This window comes from Mobula birostris, chromosome 16 (assembly GCF_030028105.1).
Source record: "Mobula birostris isolate sMobBir1 chromosome 16, sMobBir1.hap1, whole genome shotgun sequence".
Lineage (NCBI taxonomy): Eukaryota > Metazoa > Chordata > Chondrichthyes > Myliobatiformes > Myliobatidae > Mobula > Mobula birostris.
Genome location: NC_092385.1, coordinates 73,387,851 through 73,408,721, shown reverse-complemented (window position 1 = coordinate 73,408,721; position 20,871 = coordinate 73,387,851). Strand labels below are relative to the sequence as shown.

The window sequence follows — 20,871 nt, the reverse complement described above, 5'->3', positions numbered from 1 at the left end:
TACAAACAGAAAGACACACACTCCTTTGATTTAAAGATTCCATTTGGCTCCCCATACACAGAAAATAGGACATTGATCCAGATGTTTGATTTTTCTGCCAGACATCAAGAGAAAGGCTGCAGGGAGTTCTGCAATCTACCATTTTCCCACTCTTCTCCACCTGCAAAGTGATGAAAGAAATAGTTGTTGAAAAATAAAACTAGTTTTATTTGAAATTTGCCAGAATGTTAATGTTTAAATGCAAGCAAATTTTCAACTTCTTTGCACACAGTCAATCTGGACATTCTGAACAATATAGTAGATATGGTAATGTTTCAACATATTCCATGCTGAACTCCCCATGGATGCAGAGGCGGAGCTCAGTCTTAATCAGATTTGTATTAGTAATTGGCTCCCAGTTCCTCAGCCACCTTTTTGCATGGTGCAGCATGCACAATTCCACTTACTTCAATGGGGATATTAGGACTGGACTGGGAAAACACAAGTGGAAGCTAAATTTTTAAAAATAATTTGAAAGTATCAAACAGCATTGTACTATGAGGTATTTTCATGTGCAAATAACGAAGTTGTGATCATCCAGTTTCATCCACAGAACTAATGACTTGTTTTGCTGATATATATCTGCCTTTTAGATCAAAATATGCCAAATGTCTGATATACTCAAAGTTCAACATAAATTTCCACCTAGCCAGAGGTTTCTCATCATGTTAGCCACTTGTTTGATTTCATTGGAAATTTACTGCATCTACTACCATTCAGTCACCAAGTGAAGGAATCAAAATGAGAGTAGACTACTACATTCCTCTTTTGTCTTAATGAAAAAAAGGCAAAGGAAGATTAAAGTACACATTCTCCATGTATGCATCAATTATTCACTTTCAATTACAAATTAGAGTGTAATTACTTCTGAACTCCCAATTAGCCAAATGTAGGCAATGATAAACATATCGGACAGATCCATATTTCTTAGCCTCTGTTGGTTAGGATCGACCATGGGTGTTGTGTCACAGCAAACTAGGGCAGTAAGATGTTACCTCAGCAGCAGCCTCCCCCTCTCTACACAGCTGATGAATCCAAGGGAACGGCAGAGACTGATACAGTTTGGCACAAGCGGTGTCGAGGAGTTGCCAGTCAGTATTGAACTCAATTTAGGACTGCCTTCAGGACTCCATCTCCAAATTTTTCCTTGGGGTGTAAGCCTGAAGCCTTCCTCATGACTAGCTGTGACCGCAATGCAGTAGGGTTTGAGATTAGAGTTTTTCTACTCCTAGATGAACTGCCAGTAACTTGCCTTTGCTGCTTCTCCTATCAGTAAAAATAGTTCTGTCAGACTTATTAGCTAAGCCACACATGGAAGCAGGAACCGGACTTGGTTGTCAGAGGCTATTTGAGGTGTATACCATGGGAGCATTTAATAGCTAGTGGGAGCTCACCTCCACTACCAATCCCGCTCTCCAGCTTTAATAACTTTAAGGAAGAACGTTCAACATTAAATCTAATCCTAACAGTGGTTTATCAAAACAAAATAGGCGAAGTACCCTGCACAATTAATGTGAAGTATTTAAGCATGTTTCATGTTTAGGTTACTATGGTGAGTCTTGTGTTGATGCCTGTCAACTGAACCCATGTGAAAACGAGTCTGTCTGCCGACGCAAGCCGAGCTCCTCACATGGATACACATGTGACTGTGGGGATAATCATTTCGGCCAGTACTGTGAACACAGGTAACAAAACTTGCTTCTGGATAAGAATGTAAATATTTTTCTTGGCTGATAAGTTCACAAGGAATAAAATAACAAAGCTACTCAAGTAACACACACAAAATGCTGGAAGAACTCAACAGGCCAGGCAGCATCTATGGAAAAGAGTACAGTTGACATCTGAGCCCAAAACATTGACTACTGTTTTCCATAGATGCTGCCTGGCCTGCTGAGTTCCTCCAGCATTTTGTGTGCTGCTTGGAGTTTGAGCACCTGCAGATTTTCTCTTTTTTTGAGAAAGGTACTCAAGACTTTTGCCTTGGAAATTTCATGGATATGTGATTCACTTCAGAGAAATAAATTTTCTTCAGCTTTAGCACAAGAATAGTGCAATTTGAGTTTATCAAACTTCAGCATAATCTATCCATGCTATGCTTTGGCCTTAACACTCATATACTTACAGATACTGAATGCAGTATTGCAGCACTAAACCCAACCATCTTCCTCAGGCACAAGTTAGTCAGATGACAAGTCCCTGTCTGTCTGTATCTTGTTTTACGGCGGTTGGCATCCAGCTTAATGGTGCATTACCACCACCTTCTGCTCCAGAATGTGCACTAGACATACATTCTAAATCCCTTCACCCAATCGCGCGCGCACACACACACACACACAAACAAACCTACATTTTACCCTCCCATCTTTGACCATCCTAGTACCCTATTCCTGTTTATCCGTCATATCCTATAAAAAAACCTCTGTACCCCTTAAAAACGCTAAAAATACCCAGACCTGTGCTCTGCACCCATGCCCAGCAACCCTTTTAATGTGAATTCCTGCACCCCCAACTCCCTTAGTTTAATTCTCATCATCTCTCTCTGTATCCCATACTTTCTGCAACACAAAACTACATGTTCTACTGACTACTCTTCCTGACATTCCTCACACAATCCTGTCTGGTGTTTTCCTATCATTTTCAATGTTTTGTTTAATGCACAGTGCCCCAGCCTTAACCTAGTCCACACAGTTTCCTCTCTTCTGTTTCCATTACCTATCCTAGTACCTGCAACACACTTTTGTATTTGATATAAATGCCTCCCTTTCCCCTCCCTGTCCCATCTTTCTTGCCACATTTGGTTGACTTTTTCCCAGATTACACACTTAACCTCTGCTTTACTGATACTAATGTGCATTTCCACATTTTCTTTCTTTAACGCCCTCTTTGCCAACTCATCCACCCTCTCATTCCCCTTCACCCCTACATGTGCTGGAACCCATAGAAATTTTACCTGACCTCCCTGATTTGCAATTCTTGTAACTAACTGAAGGACTTCATAAAGTACATCTTGCCGACTGTTTGTGTGAAAAGACCTTAAACTTGCTAGAACTGAGGATGAATCTGAACATATCAATGCTTTGGCTTGTCTGGCTTTCTGCACCCATTGCAACGCAACCAACACCGCCAGCATCTCCACTGTAAACACCCCTAACTTATTAGATGTTCTTCTGCTGATTCCAATTTCTTTTGCTGGTATTACCACCCCAAACCCTGTCACTCCTGTTTCAGGTTCCTTCGCACCATCCATATAAATGTGAGTATAATCACTATACTTTTCCATCACATGACAGTTAAATGCATTTACCAAATCTGTTTTATATCTTTCTTTCCTTTTTACCTCTAACAAATGCCAGTCTATGTCAGGCCATACAAGCTTCCATGGAGCTACAACCGGATAAACTACTGAAAGACTTATCCTCAGATCAAACACTCCACATTCTTTCGCGATATCATTCCCTGCCCGACTAAAGGTATCCCTCTTTTCCCAGCACTCCTGCAACACTCCTTTAGTGGGGTGAGAATCATTGTGCCCCTGCAAGTTAGCCCAGTAGTTTGCCATCAGTTGCATCCTTCTTAGTTCCAAAGGCATTATTCCCATTTCTACCTGTAGGGCTGACACTGGTGACGTTTTAAAAGCCCCACTGCACACTCTCAAGGCCTGAGCCTGAATCACATCCAGTTTCCTTATAAGAGATCTAGCTGCTGATCCATATACTATATTTCCATAATCCAATACAGATCTTACTAAAGCCACATACATTCTCTTCAAAGCTGAACAACTTGCTCCCCACTCCCTACCAGTCAAACATCTCATCACATTTATTACTTTTTTACATTTCTCCTCAACTTTCCTGATATGGTCTGCCCATGTTAATCGTGAATCAAATATAACTCCCAGAAATTTAAATGATGCAACCCTTTCTAATTCAACCCTATACATCCTTAACTTCTTCCCTACCTCAACCCTTTTCCTGGTAAAAAAATACAGTTTGAGTTTTACCTACTGAAAATCTACATCCCCAGTCATAACCCCACTCCACCACTTCATAAATTGCTTCTTGTAGTTTCCTGATTATATGGTCCATGTTTCTGTCTCTTTTCCACAAGGCCCCATCATCCGCAAACAGTGACCTACCTATATCCACTGGTGCCTTTGTGAAGACATCATTGATCATAATGATGAAAAGTAACAGGCTAATCACACTACCTTGAGGTGTACCATTTTCCACTCTGTTTTGATAATTCTGATCCAATCCGAACTTAAATTTTTCTACCAAACAAAAACTCTCCCACCAACCCCCATCTTGTGCAGTTTAATTAATAATCCTTCCTTCCACATCATATCATAGGCTTTTTCAATGTCAAAGAACACTGCCACTACTGACTCTCTATTTGCCTGGGCCTTCCTTATTTCAGTCTCTAACATTATCACTGAGTCCATGGAATTCCTTCCCTTTCTAAAACTACTCTGATAACTTGCCAGCATTCCCCTTTTCTCAAGCTCATATGATAACCTTTCTGTTATCATCCTTTCCATTATCTTACATATACTTGATGTTAATGCAATTGGTCTGTAGCTGGTGGGTTTTGACAGATCCTTGCCAGGCTTCCTTATTGCAATTACTACTGCTTCTTTCCATGCACTTGGTAATCTTCCCTCCTCCCACACTCTGTTATAAAAATGCAGCAACTTCAAGAGCGCTCCTTCTCCTAGATTTTTTAGCATCACAGAGCATATCAGATCTTTCCCTGGGGAGATTGGTCTCGATCCCTTTATTGTTCTCACCATTTCTGCTAATGTAAATGGATCATCAATTATATCATCTGTACCTTCCCTCCTGTTTAACACACCTGGGTGTTGGCTCATTATTCTTTCCCTTCTCCTTCTCTCTTCTTCAGACAAATTTTCTGAACTGTGTATCAGTACAAATGACTTGGCCATGATCTCAGCCTTATCCCTACTGGAGACTGCAGTTTCCTCCTCAGATATCATTACTGGATATTCCCATTCCCTTCTGTCTCCTCCCATCCTCTTAATCATTCCCCATACCTCTCCCACAGGTGTGGTTCTTCCTATCTTGTCGCAAAAACTCCTCCAACTTGCCCTTTTAGCTTGCTGTATAGTTCTTCTCACCACTGCCTGTGCTTTCTTATATTGAACCAAATGCTGCATATTATGGGTTCTTTTAATTAGCCTGAATGCTCTATTTCTGTTTTTTACAGCCTGACAACATTCCTCTGTCCACCATGGCACCAGTTTCCTATTCATCCTATTTTTACGCCTGGGTATAGATCCTTCTGCTGCCATGATAATTGCTGAAGTCACCTGACTGTTTAATTCATCTACATTTCCAGAAATATCAATCCTTGTCAATCCCTCTTCACTCAACTTCTGGAACTTACCCCAATCTGCTTTTCCAAACACCCACTTTGGGATTCCGCCACCTGGTCTTACTTCAACTCTTTCACCCACTGAACATGAAACTGGGTAGTGATCACTGCCTACTGTTGAAGCAGTCCAAACTCCCCAGTTACTAATGCCAGCCAAGGTATTAGACACTAACGTAATATCTAACACTGACTCTGTTCCTGTTGTTATATCTATCCTTGTGCCTCTACCATCATTCATACACACCACATCCCTTTCTTCCATCAAATCTTCAATTACCTTTCCATTTGGATCTGTAATCTGATCCCCCCATATTGTGCTATGAGCATTGAAATCTGCACACCACACTACTTTATGTCTGTTTTGTCCTTGTATCTTTAATAGGCTGTCCAAATCCAACCTTTTACATGGATTGTAGTAGTTAATTATAACCACTCCCTCCCCTCTCTCCCACACTTCCACCACTATGTATTCCTGATCATCTCCTTTTTCCAGTACCCTATATGGTATACCTTGCTTGATTAACATAGCACAACCCCCTCCTCTCCCTAGATTTCTATCTTTTCTTATCATTGTATACCCATATACCACAAAGTCTAAAGTTGGTTTCAACCAAGTTTCCTGAATACACACTACATCTGGTTTTACAACCATTTCTTTAATAAAGTGCTTGAATTCCTGGCTATTGGCCAGTAAGCTCCTTGCATTCCATTGTAAAAGAATCACCATAATTAGTATTAACCAACACGTGACACTTCCTGGCTTGACTGATTAGTGAGGTTCTCCCTCACTTCCTCCCATGTCAGTCCTACTAACCCTAAATGGTTTACTGCTGCTTTTACCACCAGCTGAATTTTGTCACTTTTTGACTTTACCTCAGCCGTACTATTAATCACTTATGCAAATGAATGTTACTAGAGCCTTTTTGTCTACATAAATCCTGTCATTTGTTCTTTGTTGCATCTCTCGTATCCCTATTGCTCCCTGTTCATTAGGAGCATTATTCTGTTCTCATGACATTCTTACAGCTTCTGCATAAGTGATCTTTCTTTTCACTCTTATTTCTTGAATTTTATTCTCCCGTCTCACAACCTCACACCCACTATATGCAACATTATGAGCTCCTCCACAATTGCAGCATTTTGGTTGAACTTCTGTTCCGCACTTTCCATATTCATGATCACCCCCACATCTAGCACATCTCCTCTGCCTTTTACAGTTTTTAGCTATGTGTCCAAACCTTTGACAATTATAGCACCTCAGTGGCTTTGGCACATACACCCTTACTGGGTAACTCATGAAACCCAGGAACATCTTCCTTGGCACTCTTTCTTCTTCAAATTCAATCAATACTGATTCACTTTCCTTTTTCACTCCCTCCTTTGTTGTTTTCAGTCTTTGAACATTCATTACTTTCCCTCCTTTGATACTCCTCTCTAACACTTCCAGATCTATACTCATTGGTACCCCCGTGATCACTCCTTTACAGCCACTATTTTGTGCTCCCATCCTCCCAGTGTATTCCACCTTGCATTTTCCTATCTTTTTTAGCTTGGTGCTTTCTCAAGTTGTTCCTCATTCACACATCTTACCAATAAGTTGCCATCATTAAGGACTTTTGCAAATACTATTTCCCCTATCTTATTTGCCAGAGTTGTTGTTAGCACAAACGGGTTAAATTTCTTCATATGTCCCTGAGCCTTCTCATTAAACCTAATTATGACAACACCTCCTCTCTGAGCTTGTTCATCTTCCTCACTTTCAGACCTTTCTCCACTATCATTTCTTATTCTTATATTCCCTTTGTCTTGGTTTTACTCACTACCTCCTCATCCCCTTTATTTCTCCCTTCACAATAATCTATCTCTCCCCAGCTGCCTACCTCTGATCCCAAGTCCCTATCCCACTCCTTCTCCGCTTTCTTTCCCTCACCCCCCACCATCTTTCCCTCAACCCCCCCACCTCCCACCCCCACCATCTTTCCCTCAACTCCCCCACCCCCACCATCTTTCCCTCAAACCCCCCACCCCCCACCATCTTTCCCTCAAACCCCCCACCCTCCACCATCTTTCCCTCAACCCCCCCAATCCCCACCCCCCACCATCTTTCCCTCAACCCCCCACCCCCCACCATCTTTCCCTCAACCCTCCCCCACCCCCCACCCCCCACCATCTTTCCCTCAACCCTCCCCCACCCCCCACCCCCCACCCCCCACCATCTTTCCCTCAGCCCCCCCACCCCCCCACCCCCCACCATCTTTCCCTCAACCCCCCCACCCCCTTTCCCTCAACCCCCGCACCATCTTTCCCCCAAGCAGTGATATCAGTATCTGTAATTATGTGGCTCTTAAGGCCCAAGGGATAGTATAGACAGATTTGATAATCAGTCACAAAGCTCCTGTAGTCAGTTAAACTTTAGGACACACTTGGTTACACTTCTTCCCACCCAGCAGAAAGTTCTGACTCCTGGATGAAGTCCATAATATGATTGATATCAGAATGGTGTGTTCTCCCGACTTGCTCTGTCTGAAGTCTACGATCAATTCTTTGGTTTTTCTGAAGTTGCAACACCACTCAACCAGCTAAATTATCTCACTCCTGGTCTGGCTGTTCGTCACTATCTGAAATTCTGCTAACAGCAGTGGTATTGTCAACCAGTTTAATGACCGAGTTTGAGTTATGCTTAGCCATAGTCAGAACAAGTTGCAAAAAGAAATAGTTGACGCAGTTAAGTAGTTATCATTTAAGAAGCACTTTATTGGTACATTGAGAAGCAGGGCTCAGTAGAGTAGGGGCTGAAACTGCAAATTAGGGCTAGCTGGGTGGGCACCGTGGTAGGTATGGACTCATTAGGCTGAAATGTCTACGTCAATGCTGTATTGCTCTGTGACTGTCTGTGATATGCTGAAGTCTGTCTCTAGCCTTTTGTTGAGATTTGTGGCTGGGAACGTACAACCTTCCTCTCAGTGATATGGCACTTCACTAGCATACAGACGAATTTAAAATATAAAGATCCAAAGATTGATTTTTGTATCAATAAGCTGAAATGCTTTAATCCTGACATTATATTCAAAGGTACTTCATTGGCTGTAAAGTGCTTTGAGATATGAGAGACTGTATTTTAACATGTGTCTTTACATATAATGATCTTTTTCCACTTCTAACACTTGGTTTAGAATTGACCAGCAGTGTCCCAAAGGATGGTGGGGAAACCCAACATGTGGGCCTTGCAACTGTGATATCAATAAGGGTTTTGATCCTGACTGCAACAAGACAAACGGCCAATGCCATTGTAAGGTGGGTGTCATCCTCCGTTTTCCCCCTGAGAGTGCATGCAAGTTTAAGTATGGATATGTGTTGCCTTATTTTATATTATAAATTGTAACCTCTGACAAGCAAAATAACTCTTTCCCAGACATCCCATACTGAGTTTTAGATTCACCTTTCTATGTTTAGTTCCATCAAACTAACTTTATGTCGAATGTTTTACTACCTCTCAATTAGTTCACTTCTGTAGTATGCTTTTCCACTTGCTACAGGCAGCAATTTCTTCAGTTTGGATCATAGAGATACAACGTATTTCTCATTATTCATTATAAACATTATAATCATCATAATGATTCTGCCTTGGCAATGTATTTTAAACCCACAGAAAGTTGCTAGTTTATTCACTAGATTGATGTTTGTTTCTCAGAGCAGTTGATGTTTTATCTAGTGTGTGTTGAAGTATAAGCAACTTTTTAACTTATTATTAAGTATATTAACCACTATTATTATTAATTACTGTTAGGTATATTAGCCATTATTGGAAAATGAGACTACTCAAACTTGTTTCATACGAAATCACAAGCTCATTGCACTACCAGTTGGTGGGAGGAGCCCTTCCACTCACTTTAAACTGACAATTGTGTTCTTGACGCAACACACAAAATGCTGGAGGAACTCAGCAGGTCAGGCAACATCTATGGAAAAGAGTAAAGTTGATGTTTTCGGCCGAAATTCTTCAGCAGGACTGGAGAAAAAAGACAAGGAGTAGAATTAGAAGGTGGGGGAAGGGGTAAATTAAAAAATCTGGGAAGTTGATTGGTGAAAGAGATGCAGGGCTGGAGAAGGGGAAATATGATGGGAGAGGACAGAAGGCCATGGAAGAAATAAAAAGGGGGTGGAGCATTGGAGGGAGGCAATGGCCAGGCAAAGAGATAAAGTGAGAGAGGGAAAAGGGGGTGGGGAATGGTGAGTGAGAGGGGGGTGGTGGGCATTATCATAAGTTTGAGAAATCGATGTTCATGCCATCAGGTTTGCAGGCCACCCAAATGAAATATCAGGTGTTGTTCTTCCAACCTGAGTATGGCTTCACCGTGACAGTAGAGGAAGCCATGGATAGACATATCGGAATGGGAAATAGAACTAAAATGAGCGGCCACTGGGAGATCCCAGTCTTCTGGCAGATGGAGCGGAGGTGCTTAGCGAAGTAGTCTCCTGACCTGTGTCGCCCGGCAAAGCGGTTTTCTGCTTTCCACCGAGATTGCTCCCTAAGCAACTCTCATATCCACTCATTCCTCCCCACTGATCTCCCTCCTGGTACTTATCCTTGTAAGTGGAACAAGTGCTACACCTGCTCCTACACCTCATCCCTCACTACCATTCAGGGCCCCAACCAGTCCTTCCAGGTGAGGTGACACTTCACCTGTGAGTCTGTTGGGAGCATAGACTGTGTCTGCTGCCCCTGGTGTGGCCTCTACTATATCAGTGAGACCCGACGCAGGTTGGGAAAGGTTGACTGTACTTTTTTCCATTGATGCTGCCTGGCCTGCTGAGTTCCTCCAGCATTTTGTGTGTGTTCTATTGTTTTTTTCACATTTATTAACCTCCTATTGGCAACTGAGAAGCTGTAAGAAGATAGATTGCTGATTCATGAGGAAGTTCTGTGGTTGTGTGTTGCTTGGATTTCCAGCATCTGCAGATTTCCTCTTGTTTGTGACAATATTCATGTTCTGTTTTGAGTATATGTAGCGACTTTGTTTTGTTTTCTTTAGCTTCTACACTCAGTGGCCACTTTTAGGTACAGGAGTGGAAGCTGCTGTGGTATTCTGCTGTCTTCAAAGATGCTGTTCTGCATGTCACTATTGTAATGCATAGCTGTTTGAGTTACTGTCAGCTTGAACCAGTCTGGCCATTCTCCTCTAACCCCTCTCATATAAAAAAAGGTTTTTGCCCCCAGAATTGCAGCTCACTCGGTGTTTCTTGTTTTTGCACTGTTCCCTGTAAGCTCCGGAGACTGTTGTGCATGAAAATCCCACGAGACCAGCAGTTTCTAAGATATTCAAACTATTCCGTCTGACACTAACAATAATTCCACAGTCAAAGTCACTTAGATCACATTTTTCCCATTCTGATGTTTGCTCTGAACAACAGCTGAACCTGTTGACCATGTCTGCATGCTTTTATGCATTGAGTTGCTGCCACATGATTGGCTGATTAGATATTTACATTAATGAGCAGGTGTACTAATAAAGTGGTCACTGAGTGTGTGCATGCCTTTCTAGTTTTCATTTTCAATTCCATTGTCACACATTGCATTGCAGCCTCAAAACAATATATTTCATTGCCCACATTAGAAATGTTTTCAGAGTTTTAAAAAATGGAATAATTTTTTAACATTCATGTTCTATCCTTTGTATTCAACATTTATGAAAATGCAATTTGTGAAGCATTGGATTTGTTTGAGCTGGATTTGAATACAAGATCATGTACAAAAGAGCAGATCTGTACCTGTCAAAAATGTTCAGTCCTGAAAACCAGCCATGTTTAATGTCATATGAATAAAATACAGGGTACTCGTTTTATTTAAAATTGGGTTAAAATTCACAGCGTATATGATTTATAGATTAATGAGATATTATTATGATTGATATGTTTTTGGTCATTAGAAATTCCTCATGTTTTAATTATAAAATCCCTCATGTAAACTCAATTAATGTGAATTTGTTTTTGTTCTTTCAGGAATTTCACTATCGTCCTGTTGGAAGCGATGCATGCCTACCTTGTGACTGCTATCCCATTGGCTCGTTTTCCAGGTCATGTGATCAAGAAACCGGCCAATGTCACTGTAGACCGGGAGCGATTGGACGTCAGTGTAATCAGTGTGATAATCCCTTTGCAGAGGTCACGCACAGTGGATGTGAAGGTAAGAAGTATTCTCCAAAGGTAATTTATAAAAGGATATTAAAAATAAACAGCAGTAATTGTTACGTGGCCCCTCAGGCCCACCTTGTTACTCATAGAACTTAGAAGAGTACAACACAGGAACCAGCCATTCGGCTCACAATGTCGTGCCAAACCAGCTAAAAAGCTAATCAAAAACACCTAAACACTTATCCCTCCTACCTATACGTAGTCCATATTGCTCTATCTTCTTTACAAGCATGTGTCTATCCAAAAATCTTTTAAGAACCTCTAATATATTTGCCTCTACCACCATACCAGGCAGAGCATTCCAGGCATCCATGACTCTGGGTTTTAAAAAAAAATGTCCCTCACATCCCCCTTGAACATCCCCCATCTCACTTTCAATGCTGCATTTCAAACTTGGGAAACAAATGCTCTCTGTCCACTCAATGTATGCCTCTCATAATCTTGTAAACTTCTAACAGATCTCTCCTCAGCCTCTCATGATAGCACCTGCTCTCTAAATCAGGCAGCATTCTGGTAAACCTCTTCTGCACCGTCTCCAAAGTCTCAACACTCTACCTATGGTGGGGCGACCAGAACTGTACACAATACTCCAGGTGTGGCCTAAACAGAGTTTTATAAAGTTGCATCATAACCTCGTGACTTTTGAACTTCATGCCTCAGCTAATAAAAGCAAGCATTCTATAAGCTGCCCTAACAACCTTATTGACCTGTGTAGCCACTTTCAAGGAGCTATGAGCTTGGATCCCAAGATCCCTCTGCTCAGCAACACTGTTAAGGACCTTGCCCTTAACAACGTACTGTCTCCTTGCATTTGCCCCACCGAGGTGCAACACTTCACATTTATCTGGGTTAAATTCTAGCTGCCATTTCTCAGACCGTATCTACAAATGATCTAGATCATGCTGATTTCTTTGCCTGCCTTCTACACTATCACCAACTCCACCAATCTTGGTATCATTTGCAAATTTACTAACCCACCCATCTACATTTTCATCCACATCATTACATTGCAAACAGCAGAGGTCCCAGCACAGATCCCTGCAGAACTCCACTAATTACAGACCTCCAGTTTGAATAAATCCCTTTAACCACTACCCTCTGCCTTCTGTATGCAAGCCAGTTCTGAACCCAAACAGCCAATTCACCGCAGATCCCCATGCACCTCAATCTTCTGTGTTAGCCTCCCATGATGGACTTCGTCAAGTGCCTTACTAAAATCCATGTAGACACCATCCACTGCCCTACCCTCATCAGTCTCTCTTGTCGCCTTGTCAAAAAACTCAGGTTGGTAAGACATGACCTACCATGCACAAAGCCATGCTGGCTCTCCCTAATTAGGCTATGAGTTTCCAAGTGTTCAAATATCCTATCCCTAAGTATTTTCTCTATCAATTTCCCTACAACTTATGTGAGATTCAGCGGTCTGTAGTCCCCAGGGTTTTCCCTTGTTCCCGTCTGAAGTACAGGTACAACGTTGGCCACTTGCCAGTCCTCCGGGACCTCACCTGTGGCTAGAGAGGACACTATATATAATTCAGTTACAGCTTATCTACCCTACGTGACAGTTGTCTACTCCCCGGTCACAACTCCTCTTCTATCTCAGGCTGCTGTATCTCTTCTTGTAGGGAGTTCTGGAGTTCTCCGAAGAAGAGAATCCCAGAGATTTCCAACCTTCTGCAAGAAATACTGACACTCTTCAATTTTAAATTACATGGGATATAGAACAGTACTGCATATTACCTGCCCTTCAGTCTAAAATGTGTCAAATCGCACTCAGTAGCCACTTTATTATGTACAGGAGGTACTTAATAAAGTGGCCACTAAATGTATGCATGTATGTTTGTGGTCTTCTGCTGTTGTACCCCATCCACTTCAAGATTTGAAGTATTGCGCATTCAGAGATGCTCTTCTGCACACCACTGGTGTAACGCATAGTTTGAGTTACTGTCACTTTCCTGTCAGCTTGAACGAATCTGGCCATTCTGCTATGACCTCTCTCATTAACAAGATGTTTGCGCCCATAAATATGGCTCACTGGATGTTTTTTTTTGTTTTTCGCACCTTTCTCTAAACTCTAGAGACTATTGGGTATGAAAATCCCAGGAGATCAGCAACTATGAAAATACGCAAACCACCTCGTCTGGCACCAGCAATCATTGCACAGTCAAAGTCACTTAGATCACATTTATTTCTTATTCTGATATTTGGTCTGAACAACAACTGAACCTATTGACCGAGTCTGCATGTATCTACGCAGAGAGTGGCTGCCACATGATTAGTGGATTATACATTTGCAGCTACGAGCAGGTGTATTTAATAAAATGGCCACTGAGTGTATACAACCCTACTCCACGATCAATCTAACCCCTCCCTCCCACATTGCCTTCAATCCTCCTTTATTTTTATCTATGTACCTATCAAAGAGTCTCCTAAATGTGCCTACTGAAGTGCATGTCAGCCTCTACCACCATCCTATAGGCACGGTCCATTCAGTGTAAAAAAAATCTAACTCCGACATCTCGCCCAAGCTTTCCTCCATTTACTTTAAAAAAAGATGTCTTCTGGTATTAGCTGCCTGTGGTAAACCATATATGTGTTGTAATTGAGTTAACTGTCTGGACACGCCCCTCTGCTGAATGTGGCTCCTCCCACAGATCCCTGAATAAAGGTGGTTTCGTCTTGCCCCTCCCCCTCAGTCCAGGGGCAGACACTCACCATGGAGGTCGTATTGTACAGCGAATAAAAGCCTTTCAGTATTTTACCCAACCTCAGTCTTTTGGAGTTATTGAAGGTGCTTCACTGCCCTGGGTGAAAGGTGCTGAGTGTCCACTCTATTAATGTTATATACCCCTATAAAGTCGGGCCTCATCTGCCTTTGCTCTGAAGATAAATCACTACCCATTTGTGTCACGACTACTTTCCTTCATTTGAGATTCTGGCAGAAACATATTGTCTTGCCCCCTAGATCTTCTATGTTTGAATAAGATCACACTTTATTCTTCTGAACTTCAAAAACCATGATCTAATTTCTTTAGCCACTTGTGATTGGACAGCCCTCTTGTACTGCAGGTAGCTTTGTCAATCTATTTTAGATTGCCACAGTACTTCAGGTGTGGCCTCACACACACTTATAATAATACTTCCCCATTACTAAATTTAAATCCTCTTGCAATGAAGCTAATATCTGCATTGCCTTCTTAACTACTGACTTCCTTTGAATTCTACACAGGTACAACTAGATCTATTCACTCCTCTGCAGTCTTTCTCCAATTCAGTGCTAGTCTGTTTTTAGACTGCTTTTACTGAAGTGAATAACCTCACACTTTCCCACATAAAGTTCCATTTGCCAAGTTTTTACCCACTCACAACCTATCTGCATCCTGTTAAAGAGTTCAAAAATTCTTGGTGAAACATACCCTCTCACTTATTTTCATGTCATCAGCGAATGTGGATATCTTAGACTGTGTCTCCTCCTCCTGGTCATTAGTATAAATTATAAATAATTGAGGGCCAAAAGCCACTCCCTGTGGCACACAACTAGTTGCATCTTTGCAACACAAAAAAAAACGTCTGTTCTGTTTTCTTTGCCATAACTAATCTGCAGTCAGCGCTAACTATTTCCCTCTGCACCACTGGCTCTTCCAGACTATCCTTTTATGTAGTGCATTGTCAAATGTCTCCTGAGCAACCAAGTCACATCTACATCTTAAGCTTCACTAAATCACTATGTTTGTTTCTTGATTAAAGACTCCAGCATCTTGTCAACAACAGATGTTAAGTTAGCAGGCTGATAGTTACCGACTTTTTGTCTTCTCCTTTCTAAAGTAATGTCTGCAGGTTTCTAATCCTCTGGTACTTACTTATAACTTAGCAGCCATTTCCTTTAAAACCTTCTGGTGCAAACTTTCAGAACCTAGCACTCACGTGTCTGAAGTCCTATTAGTTTTTCTAATACATTGTCCTTTGTGATAGTGTTTATTTCAAGTTCTACCATTCTGTTTAAAACTAGTCTATCATATCTTTGGGGCATTTACACTGCTGGCTGAACAGACATATGCAAGGTATTGAGCTAATTTATCTGGATTTCCTTGTTTCTTAATGTTAATTTCCAATTCTCACTCTCTAGGCAGGGATTCTCAACCTTTTTTTATGCCATAGACCAATAGTATTAAGTCCGTGGTCCCCAAGTTTGGAACCCCTGCTCCAGAGGATCCCACATTTGCTCTAGCTCCTTCATTTTCATATATCCATAAAACCCCTTGTTTTAATGTTATTTGCCAGTTTTCTTTCAAAGTCAATTTTTCCTTTTTTATTAATTTTATAGTCCCTTAGGACTTCTTAGTTTGTATACTCCTGTCTTTGATCTGTTCTGGAAAATATTTAGAAAAGCAGTCTTGCATATCACAGAGATGGAAACTTTAATATAACTGGTATAAATGAGATGTATGAAATCCTCCTGATAGAATCTTCACATTTGGTATAAACAGTATGTACGTTTCTTTGGGAAAACGTATCAGCAGGAATCTCCTTTAAAGCTCTTCTTGCATAGATCTTTACATGACCGATTAAGCTGAGAAACATGTACCAGCTTTTATTGTATGTAAAAACAATAATAGTTTAGCACTTCCTCTAAATGAAAAATAGTTTGTTATGTTTATGATTCATCAAGCTTTTGAAGAAATTTGATCCTGCTGTTGAAAATATTTTAGTTTGCATCGCAATAAATCCCTGAATTGATAGTCTTCATTAACTTTTGTTTGTGATAGATATTTGTAGATATTTAATAGATACAACCTACAGTTAGTTCTAGCAAAATATAATTCAAGTTTCCTGATGAACTAATTTGCAATATGACTGTTAACTCATGCGGTTTAACTGATTGTTCATTTAAATGAGGGCAATACTTAAAGTAAGGGACTTCAGTATGTGTAACCCATTCAACCCTTTACACTTCTACCATTTAACAAGATTATGACAATTCTTTTACCTAATGTCACCTTCTTGCAATAACTCCATTAGTGTCTGTCTTAAACTTGGAATATGAGCCCTCCTGAACAGAGTGAATATGAATGAAGAAATGTCTTCCCATCTCTGTCCCTCACTTATAGACTCATTCCCTTGGCTCAAGACACCCCAGTCATGAGAAATACCAGCCTCGCATTGACCCTGTCAAGTACCTCAAGAAGATTACATGTTCAGTGAGCAATTATCGATGACGTCCATCTTGAAACAGGAAAAAATCTGTTATATAACCATATAACCATATAACAATTACAGCACGGAAACAGGCCATCTCGGCCCTTCTAGTCCGTGCTGAACTCTTACCTTATCCTATTCCCACCGACCTGCACTCAGCCCATAACCCTCCATTCCTTTCCTGTCCATATATCTATCCAATTTAACTTTAAATGACAACATCAAACCTGCCTCAACCACTTCTGCTGGAAGCTCATTCCATACAGCTACCACTCTCTGAGTAAAGAAGTTCCCCCTCATGTTATCCCTAAACTTTTGTCGTCTAATTCTCAACCCATGTCCTCTTGTTTGAATCTCCCCCACTCTCAATGGAAAAAGTCTAACCACATCAACTCTATCAATCCCCCTCATAATTTTAAATACCTCTATCAAGTCTCCCCTCAGCCTTCTACGCTCCAAAGAATAAAGACCTAACTTGTTCATCCTTTCTCTGTAACTTAGGAGATGAAACCCAGGCAACATTTTAGTAAACCTGCTCTGTACTCTCTCAATTTTATTGACATCTTTCCTATAATTCGGTGACCAAACAGTACAATTTAAAATGCACTGCTATTTGATTTTGTTTTATTTAATGTTACTAGAATAATTCAAAACATATCTACAAATTAATTTGTATAGAGTATAATTTTTAAATGCTGTGGGAGTCGGTTGCGCCATTAAATCAATTGTGAAACCCAACTGGTTTCTGAATGTGCTCAGCATATAATGAGACTTGAAGATTGTATAATTTTGCACATGTAGTAACTCGTGCCTGAAGCTTACATTTCCCTGTGAAATAGCAATCTGTGTGTAACAAACTTTTTGAAGTCTGCAACGTGAAATTAATTTGTGAATTCTATGACAAAGTAGATTGAGTGCAGAAAATCAGTTCTGAAGAGCAGGAACCTACACTATGTAAAATACTTGTTTGCTAGAGCTATTAGACAGGGTTTAAACTACAATGCTACAACTACAACTAAAAAGTATTCACCCTCCTTGGAAGTTTTCATGTTTTATTGTTTTACAATGTTGAATCACACTAGATTTAATGTAGCTTTTTTTTTGATCAACAGGAAAAGACTTGTGTGTCTAAGTGAAAACAGATCTCTATAAAGTGAATTAAATTAATTTCAAATATCAAACACAAGATAATTGATTGTATAAGTATTCACCCCCTTCAAGTCAGTACTTAGTAGATGCACCATTGGCAGCAATTAGTCTTGAGTCTGAATGGTAGGTCTCTATCAACTTTGTACATCTGGACACTGCAATTTTCCCCCATTTTTCTTTACAAAACTGCTCAAGCTCTGTCAGATTGCATGGGATCGTGAGTGGAACAGCCCTTTTCAAGTCCAGCCACACATTCTGAATTGGATTGAGGTCTGGACTCTGACTTGGCCACTTCAGAACATTAACTTTGTTGTTTTTAAACCATTCCTGTGTAGCTTTGGCTTTATGCTTGGGTCATTGTCTTGTTAGAGAACAAATCTTCTCTCAAGTCTCAGTTCTGTTGCAGACTGCATCAGGCTTTCCTCCAGGATTTCCCTGTATTTTGTTGCATTCATTTTACTCTCTACCTTCACAAGCCTTCCAGGGCCTGCTGCAGTGAACCATCCCCACAGCATGATGCAGCCACCACCATGCTTCACAGTAAGGATGGTGTGTTTTTCATGATGTCTGGAGTTTGGCTTATGCCAAACATAGCATTTGGTCTGATGACCAAAAAGCTCCAGTTTGATTTCATTAGACCATAGAACCAGCTGACTTCAGAGTTCTCCCATATGCCTTCTGGCAAACTCTAGCTGAGATTTCATCTGGGTTTTTTCAACAGTGGCTTTCTCTTTGCCACTCTCTCGTAAAGCTGTGACAGGTGAAGCACCAAGGCAACAATTGTATGCTCTGTCTCTTCACCTCAGCTGCTGAAGCTCCAGAGTTGTCATAGGTCTCTTGGTGGCCTTCCTCACTAGTCCCCTTGCACGGTCACTCAGTTTTTGAGGACGGTCTGCTCTAGGCAGATTTACAGCTGTTTTAATTCTTTCCATTTCTTGATTTACTTAACTGTACTCCAAGGATATTCAGTGACTTGGAAATTTTCTTGTGTCCATCTCCTGACTTGTGCTTTTCAATGACCTTTTTGCAGAGTTGCTTGAAGTGTTCTTTTGCCTTCATGGTGCTGTTGGATCTTTCAGATACTGGTGTATTTTTAACTACCATCAATTGAAACATCTTCTCTGGACATAGGTTGAATTGACTTGACTTTATTTCTTACATCTTTTACATGAGTGAAAATCTTTGTTATATCTCTGTCTAAATGTGCAATTTATGGTAATTTGTAATAAATAGGACAACAGGTCAATCAATATAGCATAGAAATACAATTGTTTCTGCTTGAATTAATCAATCTGATAGCCTGGTGGAAGTTGTCCCGGAGCCTGTTGGTCCTGGGTTTTATGCTACGTAACTGTTTTCCGGATGGTAGCAGCTGGCACAGTCTGTGATTGGGGTGACTTGGGTCCTCAAAAATCCTTCGGGCCCTTTTTACACACCTGTCTCTGTAAGTGTCCTGAATAGTGGGAAGTTCACATCTACAGATGTGCTGGGCTGTCTGCACCACTCTCTGCGGCGTCCTGCGATTGAGGGAAGTCTGGTTCCCATACCAGGTGGTGATGCAGCCAGTCAGGATGAGGTGAAAGTGGTGCTGTTGTGTTTTTTTCACCACACAGCCAGTATGTACAGACCACATCAGATCCTCAGTAATGTGTATGCCAAGGAATTTAAAGCTTTTCACCCTCTCATCTCCTGATCCATTGATATCAATAGGGGTTAGCCTGTCTCCATTCCTCCTGTAGTCCACAACCAGCTGCTTTGTTTTTGCAACATTGAGGGAGAGGTTGTTTTCTTGACACCACTGTGTCAGGACGATGACTTCCTCTCTGTAGGCTGCCTTGTTATTTTTGAGATTAGGCCAATCAATGTGGTGTCGTCAGTAAATTTAATTAGCAGATTGGAGCAGTGGGTGGCGACGCAGTTAGATTAGATTATGAGGACACGCAGTCCTCTTTTATTGTCATTTAGTGATGCATGCATTAAGAAATGATACAATGTTCCTCCAGAATTATATCACAGAAACACAAGACAAACCAGGACTAAAAAAAAAACTGACAAAAAACACATAATTATAACATATAGTTACAACAGTGCAAAGCAATACTGTAATTTGATAAAGAACAGACCATGGGCATGGTATAAAAAGTCTCAAAGTCTCTCGAAATTCCCATCGTCTCACGCAGACAGTACAGACAGTAGAAGGAAGAGAAACGATCTTCCTGCCATGAACCTCCAGCGCCGCAAACTTGCCGATGCAGCACCCGACCACAGCCGACTCTGAGTCTGTCCAAAAACTTTGAGCCTCTGACACCGAACACCATCTCTGCCGGGCGCTTCAACGCCGGCCCCGGCAACAGGCAATAGGCAAAGCCGAGGATTTGGGACCTTCCCCTCCAGAGATTCTCGATCGCACAGTAGCAACGGCAGCGAAGCAGGCATTTCAGAAGTTTCTCCAGATGTTCCTCTGTGCTTCTCACATCTGTCTCCATCAAATCAGGATCGTGCACGGTACCTACTAAACAAATACGGTATCATTTCGGAGCGGCCGCGCACGCTGCATCGCGCCGCCATCTTCTCCTCCCCACATCTCCATTTAGCTAATTATATGACTTCTAAAACAAATTGGCTGCACTAGTGATGATTTCATGTGTCATATTAAAGGGGTATGAATACTTTTGCAATCAATTATACTGTTTTATATTTGTAATTACTTTAGATCACTTTGTAGAGATCTATTTTCACTTTGTCCTGAAAGGGTCCTTTTTGTTGATCAATGTCAAAAAAAAAAGCCAAATTAAATCCACTGTGATTTAATGTTCTAAAACAATAAAACATGAAAACTTCAAAGGGAAGGGGGTTGAATACTTTTTATAGGCACTGTAATTTGGCAGGGGGAGAGGAACCTGA

At 41.1% G+C, this 20,871-nt stretch overlaps 1 protein-coding gene across 1 annotated transcript in view; it reads left to right on the top strand.

The window, feature by feature from the left end:
* The window catches only part of celsr3 (cadherin, EGF LAG seven-pass G-type receptor 3), a 359,789-nt gene that overhangs the window by 193,918 nt on the left and 145,000 nt on the right, over nucleotides 1-20,871 (top strand). Inside the window, exons 13-15 of the mRNA XM_072280082.1 lie at nucleotides 1,583-1,724; nucleotides 8,604-8,724; nucleotides 11,431-11,614. Of these exons, the coding sequence (XP_072136183.1) occupies nucleotides 1,583-1,724; nucleotides 8,604-8,724; nucleotides 11,431-11,614 (447 nt within the window). The remainder of the gene's footprint in view (nucleotides 1-1,582; nucleotides 1,725-8,603; nucleotides 8,725-11,430; nucleotides 11,615-20,871) is intronic.